The following is an 11,396-nucleotide window of genomic DNA, read 5'->3' as shown; positions in this document are numbered from 1 at the left end:
CAGTTGAGCGAGGCAATTAGTAATGAAAAGGAGGAGTTTGAAGTTGTTTTGGTCACTGCAATTATCATGTAATAAATAAGAAAATCAATACTAAAAGTAATGAGAAAAACTTTTATCCAAGTTATTTGTAAAATGATTTGGGGAAAATTCTCTATGAATTTGAAAATATTTACCTAAACAATTTTGTGTTTGTACATTTTTACCTATAATGCTCACAATGATCCTAGTTTAAACTTGTATTGCTTCTTTGATTTCTCTTTATAGGAATGCCTGCTGTTTTCTGGGCAGCTGAACTTGTTTTGGGTCTTTGTGTCACTCTCGCTTTTGGAAATACAGAAGTAAAGTTTGCAGGCCAAAAAGAGTTTGTGGTGAATGAAACAAGCACCTCAGTTATACGTCTGGTTATTGAAAGGACAGGAACACCAGCCAATGTCACAGCACTCTTACTGGTAAGGACCAGAGATTGTCTTGGCAATCCTACTGTGAATTGTGACAACTCGTTATGCCTTCAGTTCACATTTTACTGACTGTAAATTATGTTCGAAGTATTGGGGAAAAGTATAAAATTTACCCTTTATGCTTGGTGTTCCAGCGGTGCTTTTATTTTAAAACAGAAATATTTGTTCTTGATTTGATTATGACAGTGTAGCCATGTTAATTTTACCAGTTTCTCTAAATTTTATTCTCCAGGGAGATCAGGTACAGCAAGAGACAAGGACCAAATCCAATATAATATGCTGTTTTAGAAATAGGATCTAGGCTTCAGGAATGTGCAGCTGCACATCCCTAGAATAGTAGAAAGTCAAGAGGCTAAAGGGAGGGAGGAAAAAACTTTAAAAATTCACTGTCACTAAAGAAAAAGTAATAAGAAAACTAATGAGATGTAAAGCTGACATGTCCCCTGGACCTAGAGTCTTAAAAGAAGTGACTGCAGAGATTGTGGATCCAACGGTTGTGAACTTCCAAAATTCCCTAGATTCTGGAAAGGTCCCAGCGGATTGGAAAACTGTAAATATAACACCAGTATTCGAGAAAGGCAGGAGACAGGAAGCAAAAAACTATGGGCCAGTTACTCTAACATCTGTCATTGGGAAAATGCTAGAATCCATTATTAATGAGGTAGTAGAAGGACTTTTTGAAAGTCATAATGCAATCAAGCAGAGTCAACATAATTTTGCGAAAGGGAAATTGTGTTTGACAAATTTACTAGAGTTCTTTGAGGGTGTAACAAGCAGGGTGGATTAAGGGGTATCAGTAGATGTAGTGTATTTGGATTTCCAAAAGGCATTCGATGAGGTGCCACATAAAAGGTTACTGAACTAGCAAAGAGGAATTGGGGATAATATATTAGCATTGTATTGGCTAATTAACAGGAAATGGGGAGTCAGGATAAATGGATTATTTTCAGGTTTGTAAACTGTAACCAGTGGAGTGCCACACGGACCTCAACTAATTACAATTACTTAGATGAAAGGACCAAGTGTATGGTAGCCAGATTTGCTATAGAGGTCAGTAGGAAAGTAAATTGTGAGGAGGATATGATCAGCCAAATTTTCGTGGACATAGGAAGCCTCCGCGGGCCTTTACAAATGGTAGGCTTCCATCCCCATTTCCGGCAGGTACAGTTTTTGCTGGTAGTGAAAAGGGGGCGGGGAGCATTCCACCCAGGTGGAACCTTGAAATCAGCAGGGCCAACTGAACTTGGTGTTGAGTTTAAACAGATCCCAGTTTGGCTGTTGCAAAGGCCTTAACCTGCAGTGCGGGAGTCACAAATTGATGGAGTAGACATAAGTGCTCTTGAAGGGTGGATAAGGTCTATTTATCTAAGGGTTTTTAAATGCTCTGCTCTTTAAACATTAAACAAGGCTGAAACTGCCACTGGGAGTAAAAAAAAAGTCTTATGTTGGACTGCTTTGATTGACAGGCCATCTGATGTGGGTTAGAAAGAAAATTAGCACCTGGCTGTGCAGTTTCAATTGGGTTCTTTGTTGATATTTCCTCAAGGGCTATTATGTAATTATGAACGCTTGGCGGAGTTTCAAAATCTACAATTATCTCAGTCCGGCCTTCTGAGTTCACGGTTTGATTAACAGTGTAAAGAGGCTATTAAAAAAGTAGCTGTCTTTGATGTGGCAACGGAATAGAAGTTTGGGTGTTTTTATAAGAGATTAACCCCTTGAGATTTAAAAGCTGTGAGTGGATTTCATGAATGGGAGTTTTTTTCACCATCAAGTGCACATGAGTATTAGATTGTTAGTTTATTTTTCTTTTCATCTCCTCATGGCTCTTGAGGCCTGCCCATGGTGGATACTGGTGAGTGACTATGGAAGTGGTATTGGGGCCAAGAGGGGACATGGGAGTGGGTGGGTGGTGAGGGGGTATATGGGGTGAAGGCTAGAGAGCCTAACAGCTTGTTACACAACTGGGATGAAGTCCCACAGAACCAAGATGAGCTTTCTAATCAGCTGACCTCAGCACTTGTCCTCCCCTGTGGTTGCCTACGCACTGTTTCCAGGGCTAGCGGAAGGAATGTGGAGTTAAGGCCATTATCAGATCAGCCATGATCTTATTGAATGACGGAGCAGGCTCGAGCAGCCAAATGGCCAATTGGCCTACTCTTGCTTCTATTTCTTCTGTAAATTTTAGTGTAAATTCCCGACTGGAGGATTGTCCTCCAACAGTCTAAGCTATGGTATTTGTCATCAGTATCACTGTTGCAGGAAATTCTCATCCAAAGTTGGTGGTGTTTTCATGGTGCTAAGTCTGGCTTTTTCATCTAGTCACTCACCATTTTAACAGATAACCAGTAAACAAGGAAGTAAGGATAAAAAACAATCAAAAAAATCTGCTTTACCATTTTACCAACAGATGCACAAAATGGTTAAAGTACACATGCATATACCTTGTACAGATGGATACTGAGGTCACAGGAAACAGAATGGTCTGTTTCCATACCTATAGTTTCTATGATTCTATGTCCAACACTGATGTTTCTTACTCATTTATTATCTACGAATCAAAAATACAATTAGCTACATCTGGATTCCTAATTAGCTGGATGTGGCTCAAATAAAAACAGAAAACGTTGGAAATACTCAGCAGCTTTGGCAGCATCTGTGGAGTGAAAGACTGAGTTAAAGTTTTAGTTTGTGACCTTCCAACAGAACAGATGAAAGATCTCATGAAAGGACAAGACCTAATATGTTAACTCTGTTCCTGTCTCCACAGATGCCACCAGATCTGCTGAGCATTTTCAGTACTTTGTTTTTATTTTCAGAACCTGCAGTCTTTTGCCTTTGGATTAGTTGCATGTGGCTACTGGCTAATGTATTGTACAATACTGTGCCAAGGATTGTGGAACCATTGGAGGTCAATATGATTGTGGTGACAGATGAGCATGATTTTGTGTGGAATGCAAGATTTGGGCAAGTTGGAATTCTAGAAAAGTGTGGAGGGCAATAGAGAAGTTAGAGAAAAGGGGAGCAATATTTATCATGGTTCTAGCAGCAGTGGGGTGATGTAAGTGCAGAGATGGGGAATGTTAAGGAGATAAAGTAGGCAGCACTCGTCATGGAGTTTGCAGTTAAGCTCTGGGTTAAGCAAGATACCGAAAACATTTGGGCTGTGCATCATTGAGATGAGCTCTAGTGGATATCTGGAAAGGGAATTGGATTAGCATCTAGGCTGCGAATTCTCTGGCAGGTGATAAACATGATGTTTTTAGTCTTGTCAGTGTTGGTCTATAATAAATTCTGCTCATTGACAGTTTCCCATCAGACAGATTGAATAATCTTTTAAAATACTGCCAAATTTTTGTAAATTTTTTTTGGATTAACATTGATTTACATTGTAATGTAGTTGCTGTGTATTTTGCTTTCACAGATGTGCTTGGCATCACATATAATTCATTACATTCATTTAAGTTTACAAAATTATGAGGGGTATAGACAGAGTAAATGCGAGTAGGCTCTTTCCACTTAGATTAGGAGAGATAAACATGAGAGGACATGGCTTTAGGGTGAGAGGGGAAAGGTTTAGGGGGAACATTAGGGGGAACTTCTTCACTCAGAGAGTGGTCAGAGTGTGGAACGAGCTGCCATCTGATGTGGTAAATGCAGGCTCACTCTTAAGTTTTAAGAATAAATTGGATAGATACATGGATGAAAGAGGTCTGGAGGGTTATGGACCGGGTGCAGGTCAATGGGATTAGCGGAATAATATTTCGGCACAGACTAGAAGGGCCGAATGGCCTGTTTTCTGTGCTGTCATGTTCTATGGTTCTATTACGGTCATCGTTTAAATAAGAATTAAGATAAATACCTGAAAACTATATGGCAAAGTTGCACACTGCATTCAATTGCCTTCCCCTGGTGACTGGAACTCCCTCTCTAACAGCACTATGGGTTTACCTACACCACATAGACTGCAGCAGTTCAAGAGTGCAGGTTAACACCACCTTCACAAGGGCAATTAGGGATGGACAATAAATGCTGGCCTAACCAGCGATGTCAACATTTCATGAATGAATTTTTAAAAATTTGGTGATGGTTAACTTGAATTTTTTGGTTTGCCAGTGACAGAAGCTGAGCCAGCTTGAACACCATTAGTTGGATATTATCCACCCCCCAAAGCCTGTGCGTTTGAAGGCTGGGGGCCAGTAAAATTAAGCACTTGACTTTCCCACCACTTTTCTGCCTATCTTTGACCAGTCTCCCATTTTAGGTTGGGTGTGGGGGACATCAGGCAGCCTAACCACCCTTGGACCTATTGAGGCCCTTAAGTGGCTAATTCATGGCTATTTAAGTGCTTCATTCTGCCTCTGCTTCTATTTTACGCATGACATGGGGAGGCCTATGCCAGGTGGTAAACCTGGCAGCTTTTACTTTGCAAATTGCTGTTGGGTGAGGGGGAGTCTCCTTTGGGGGTGGGGTCCCCTGTGCCCATCAGAGACACCTACCCCCCCACCTTTTATCCTCAGCACCCCCAATCCCAGTCCCCCAACCCCTTCGCTGGATCTGCCACTGGCTCCATAAACTCCTCTTGTTCAGCGAAGGCCTGTAGTCTCAGCAGTGGCCACTGCTCAAACCCAGCACTGCTGGGATTACAGAGCTGTTGATCTCTAAGGTGGGCCTTGTTCGCTAGATGGGGCCGGAAGTTAATGCTGCTTCCAGTATAAACTAGCAGTCGGCCAGCTGCCTATTTGGTGGACAGGCTCCCTAGCCACCTTTTGGTTGACTCTCCTGAGTCCCGTTCCCCTGGATTCCTGACTCCAGCATCAATTCACAAGCACGACTTAAGCGCTTGGGCCATGCCGAGCTGAGTACTACTGCTCCAAAGGAGTACCTCCACGTTAGTGGCCCATAGCACAGAGTCACCAACCTTCTGCTGCCTTCTTAAGATCCTTATTGCTTCACCGAGCCCACATTAATTAAAGACTGCCTCAGAAGTCCTTTTTCTGCTTGGAGCTTCTTTCTCTGCTCCTCTCTCTTTCTGCTTAACTGGGACTTCTCCCTGTTCCCTGCCTGGGACACTTCTCTGAATATGGTGCCCTGGGTCACATGATCAGGGTTTTCCTGCTCTTTTCTTTTCATGTGGGTGCACTGGGCCTGTCCTTGGCCTGAAGGGGTACAAAACACTGGAATGCGCATGTTTGGACCTTGAAACAGTGGCCAAAATTGGAGGAGTGTAGATATCTGAGATTTGCTGAGTTGGAGGAACTTTATGACATAGGGAGAGTGAGGCTTTGAAGGAATTTGGAAACAAGCATCTGTTTTCTTTTTCTTGTTTCCTTTATGAATGTGTTTTCCTTCTGTGAAAAATATCCAGAATTTAGGTGATCCAGGTGACTACCATTGCCGAGACCTGAATATAAATCGACTTTCTGATTTTGAAGATGATAGATAAAATGTGGTGTTCCTTGTTTCATACAAACCTAAACAAAATTAATGCAAGTTCTGATTTCTGCAGATCTGCTCAATTGCATGCAAAATATTTATCATAATTGAATGCAAACTAATCATAACAATTCAAAATGACCTTTTATAAATCATATTTACAACTTTGTTATTGTGGAACAGTGCTTTGTGGAGAAACTACTGGAAATAGATATATTTTGTTTATTGCTGATTTTGGCATGCTAAAATGTGGTGCTACTTTTATAATTGAGACATTTTAATAATAATTATTGTCACTTAATATAAATATAAGTCTTATGTGAAAAGATTAAATACTATTGTATAAAATTATCCCTAAATTGAAATCCAGGTATACAATTTTCATATGGGCCAGAATATTGCGCTCGTCGGGTGAGTGCCGCCTGACCCAAACAAGTGTTAAATGATGCACGATGACATCGGGCGAGCGTCCTGAAGTCATTGCGCATTTGCATGATATTGCAGTCAGCGGGCGCTTGTGGGAGTCGGCAGTGCGCCTGCCGACAATTAGCAGGCCTATTAAGGCAATTAAGGATCTAATTGAATTAATTTTTTTGCTGCCAGTCCAACCTTACAGTTGGCGGGCAGGCGAAAAGGCCAAGTGGCCTTTGGATTTTTTGCAAAACCTCATACACAGGTGGGATGAGGTTTTTTCCATCATTAAAAAGATAAAACGTTTTCAAACTCATTTCTAATATGTCCCTACTTATGTGAAGAGTCACAGTGCGCAGGAAAAGTACCCCGCTTTGCCCTCCTCCCCTTCGCCACCCAGACAGTGCTGAGCACTGCAGCATGCATTTCATGCTGGGCGGGCCTTATTTGGCCTGCCAGTGTGAAATCACGGTCGTGGCCCAATCGTGGGCAGCGGTCAGCTTCCCGACAGCTCCAGCTCACCCCTGCCGAGACTGCCTGACGGACGCAATATTTCAGACGTGGGATTGTTTTTCTTAGAAAATGAGGCTGAGGGTAGGTTTGCAAGGTTGTGAGAGGCCTGGATAGAGTGAGTGGGAATAATCTATTCCCCTTAGCAGAGAGGTCAGTGCTTGGGAGCATTTTTTTTCTTTCACAGGACATGGGCGTGGCTGGTTAGGCCAACATTTTATTGCCCACCCTTAACTACCCTTGAGAAAGTGGCGGTTAGCCGCCTTCTTGAACCACTGCAGTCCTTGTGGTGTGTTTACACCTACAGTGCTGTTTGGGAGGGAGTTCGAGGATTTTGATCCAGCGACAGTGAAGTAACAGCGATATATTTCCAAGTCAGGGTGGTGTTTGACTTGAAGGCGAACTTGCAGGTGTTGATGTTTCCATGCATCTGCTGCCTTTGTCTTTCTAGATGGTAGAGGTCACAGGTTTGGAAGTTGCTGTCGAAGGAGCCTTGGTGAGTTGCTGCAATGCGATATGTATATTGTACGCTCTCCTGCCATTGTACGTCATTGTTGAGGGCAGTGGATGTTTGAGTTGGTGGATGGGGTTCCAATCAAGCGGTCTGCTTTGTCCTGGATGGTGTCAAGCTTCTTGAGTGCTAATGGAACTGCACTCATCCAGGCAAGTGGTGAGTATTCCATCACACTCTTGACTTGTGCTTTGTAGATGGTGGACAGGCTTTAGGGAGTCAGGAGGTGAGTTGCTCATTGCAGAATTCCAAGCGTCTGACCTGCTCTTGTAGCCACAGTATTTATATGGCTCGTCCAGTTCAGTTTCTGGTCAATGGTAACTCCCAGGATGTTGATAGTGGGGGATTTAGTGAAGGCAATGCCATTGAATGTCAAGAGGAGCTGGGTGGATTCTTTGTTGTTGAAGATGGTCATTGCCTAGCCCTTGTGTAGCATGAATGTTATTTGCTGCTTATTAGCCCAAGCCTGAATGTTGTCCAAGTCTTGATGCACAAGGACACGGACTGCTTCAGTATCTGAGGAGTTGCGAATGGTGCTGAACATTCCCACTTCTGACATTATGATGGAGGGAAGGTCAATGATGAAGCGTGTTTGGATCTAGGGCACCACCCTGAGAAATTCTGGGTAGTGTCCTAGGGGCACATCAGCCTCCTGCTGCCACTGGCATTTTACCAGTGACGGGTAAGATGGTGAATGGCCCTCCCATTCTTAGGCCAATTGCGGCCCTTAACCGGCCAATTAAGGGCCATCTAAGCGCCTCTTCCCTTTGCTGCTGGTATTTTACCAAGGGTGGATGGGCACTCCTTCACGTGGAGGTATACCCTGTTGGCCTCCTTGAGGGATGCATGGAGAGCCCCCCTCCCCCCAGCTGCAAGGGCCACCCTTCAGAAAGACAACTTCCCCCATGCCCTCATAAATTACCCCTTTTGCCTTGGCCTACCTGAATGACCCCAGCACCAAACCTGACCCAATTTACTTGGGTTCTGGATCATTGTGGCTGTTGCTAGCGGGGTGCAGTCCCAATAATAAACACCACTCCTAGTGATGCTGCTGGGACTGAATTGGTCAGCGGCTTTTGCGTCGTAATCTCATCCTTTAAAGGAATGGAAGTCACAACTGCATGCAGTTTATTTCCTGATGGAACCTAAAAGGCAATCAGGGCTTTGAGAACTGGCAGGCGTTACTCCCAACCATCAATTTGGCGGATGGGGTCATCACCATCCTGTAAAACCTTGGTCATTCAGGATGATATAAACTTGGACTGTTTGGGTGGGACATTTAACTTTTACTGGGACTTAAAGCGGGTAGTACTGGATCGGCCATTCTTTGCATATCCTGTCCATCTTTCCTTTTCATTAACTTTGTTTCAATGATGAAATATACACGTGAGCTAAGCTTTCCTTTGTTATTTATTCACATGTATTGTTACCCTGGTCATCGAGCACATATATACGTATTTGTAGACGATCACCTTTGTGCTTTGTGATTTAAGAAATATGCTTATTGGGTTTCTGCCATAAAATAAGACAAAAATAAATGTTCAAATTATGAGAAAATGTATTTCCATATTTATGTAAATTGTTTGTCATAAGTTCTATGAAGGTTGAATTTGAATTATATTTTTAATTGTTAGAGCAAATTCGCAAAGTGATGGTAAATTATTTAGTGCCATTGGACCTTACTTACAACAGTGCCAGAAGCAAATGAGTGTTTTGCTATGCTCTCAGTGTAAGGGATCAACTAACAAGTTTCAGTCAATAGTGCTGTACGTAATATAGACTTGGATATTTTCTTTGCAAAACCTTTCGTATGAGGAGGAAACAGAAATATGGAAATTATTAAGTTTGACCTCTCTCGATTATTGTTCAATTGGTGATTGCTGTTTGTCATATTAACCAGCTAACATGATATTCCTGCAATCTATTTTAAAGGTATTAGCCTATTATTCATTATTCAATATTACTTATTGCTGTAATTTAAACTGGGTGTAAGATATACCTTAATGTGAATGATTACTCACTAATCCAGTTGGCGGTCATGAATCATAATGTAATCGACTTCCATTTACATAAAATTACCCACCTGTGTCACTACTTCAGCCCATCTGCTGAAACCCTCATCCATGCTTTTGTTACCTCTAGACATGACTATTCTAATGCTCTCCTGCCCTTGAACCTTCTGGAATTCTCCATCCCCACCCCGACTAAGATCCTGTAAAGTGCTTTCAAGATGTTTTATCATATTAAAGGTGCAATATAAATCCAAGTTGTTGTTATTTCGAGAGGTGGCATGATGTTACAATTGATGTGCTATGAAGTTGTGTATGAGTTATAATTATCAATACAGACTATGTTACTATTTTACTATTTCAGCTCAGCCAACAAGCATTTTCCACAAAGGGAAAATTGGAGGCAAAATTATCCCAGATCACACCATCTCATTCCCAATAAAATTAAAAGAGTTAAAAATGTCTGTAAATAACTCCTTGAAATGTATTTTCTAGAGCAGAACCAATTACTGATAAAGTTTTCTGCAATACCTGCATTTGTTCTATTACTAAGCCACATTATTTAATCCAGCTAGAAATGAATAAATGAAATGGTAGCATGTCATAATCATACAATTGCAATTCTGCCCTTTGTATTTGATAGCATTTGAAGCAATAATTGCATGTTTGAAAAAAATGGAATTAAGTTATGTTGATTAAACTTACATGTCAATTGTTTAATCACTTTTGGAAGCAAATAAGTTAACGTTGGGTTAGTGTTTCTGTGCTTGTTAAAGACCTCTGAGAAAATTCCTTAATATGTGTCTGAAAGCATACGTAGTGATACAAGCTCATATTCATTACAAATCTTTTTAGCTTCAAGGGGAAGATACTGGTGATTTTGAGGCCACATCTGCCGCAGCTCGATTTCTGACAACAGAAACAAGCAAAACCGTATACGTTGCAGTCAAGGACGATGATTTTCCAGAAGCTGATGAAACTTTTGTATTTTACCTAAGGCTGCAGGTAATTTCATTTTCTGATTAAGTTCTTTCCAAGTAAAATGGGACAATTTCTTACAGCACTCATATGGCGGGTCCAGTTCATTTTCTGGTCAATGGTAACCGTTAGGATGTTGTGAGTGGGGGATTCAGCGATGGTAATGCCATTGCATGTCAAGGGCAGATGGTTGGATTCTCTGTTGTTGGAGATGGTCATTGCCTGGCACTTGTGTGGCATGAATGTTCCTTGCCACTTATTAGCCCTAGCCTGAATTTTGTCCAGGTCTTGCTGCATATGGGCATCGAATGTTTCAGTATCTGAGGAGACGCAAATAGTGTTAAAAATAGTGCAATCATCAGTGAACATCCTCACTTCTGACCTTATGATGGAGGGAAAGTCATTGATGAAACAAGTGGAGATAGTTGGGCCGAGGACGCTACCCTGAGGAGCACTTGCAGTGATGTCCTGGGACTGAGATAATTGGCCTCCAACAACCACAATCATCTTGCTTTCTGCTATGTATGACTCCAACCAGCAAAGAGTTTTCCCCCTGATTCCCATTGACTTCAGTTTTGTTGGGACTCCTTGATGCCAGACTCAGTCAAATGCTGCCTTGATGTCAAGGACGCCTCTGCACCAGCCAAGAACAGAGGCCGAGCAGCGGTACAACAGGAGCCATGCCTCCGCAAGGGAGGCATGTACAGAGAATCACATGTCTTCTCAAGATGCGTTTCTGATGCCTGGATCATTCAGGGGGCGCACTGCAATACTCCCCAGAGCGTGTGTCACTGATAGTGGTTGCGTGCTGCCCTCTCCATAATCTGGCACTGGCAAGGGGGGACCCATTGAAGGAAGTGGATGTTGACGCAGGTGCACAGGCCCCAGATGATAAGTCCAGTAGTGACTCCGAGGACAAGCACGGTGTGGAGAACGCTGAGGGTGTGGACGCTGACCTGGGTAACCTCCAGGGAGGCAGGGACCCTCAGGACGCTTTGATCCAACGCTCCTTCAGCTAGCCTACCAAATAAGAACCACATCACATGCAACGGCTGCAGGCTCCATACACGATCCCAGAGAGGA

At 42.5% G+C, this 11,396-nt stretch overlaps 1 protein-coding gene across 1 annotated transcript in view; it reads left to right on the top strand.

Annotated features, from left to right (window-relative positions):
• The first annotated feature begins 266 nt into the window (after positions 1–266).
• Positions 267–11,396, top strand: part of adgrv1 (adhesion G protein-coupled receptor V1) — a 723,938-nt gene continuing 712,808 nt past the window's right edge. Inside the window, 2 exon segments of the mRNA XM_041185339.1 lie at positions 267–449; positions 10,191–10,340. Of these exon segments, the coding sequence (XP_041041273.1) occupies positions 267–449; positions 10,191–10,340 (333 nt within the window).

Source organism: Carcharodon carcharias, chromosome 4 (assembly GCF_017639515.1).
Source record: "Carcharodon carcharias isolate sCarCar2 chromosome 4, sCarCar2.pri, whole genome shotgun sequence".
NCBI classification, from domain to species: domain Eukaryota; kingdom Metazoa; phylum Chordata; class Chondrichthyes; order Lamniformes; family Lamnidae; genus Carcharodon; species Carcharodon carcharias.
Note: the sequence above shows the minus strand (reverse complement) of the source record. Positions and strands in the feature narration are given on the sequence as shown.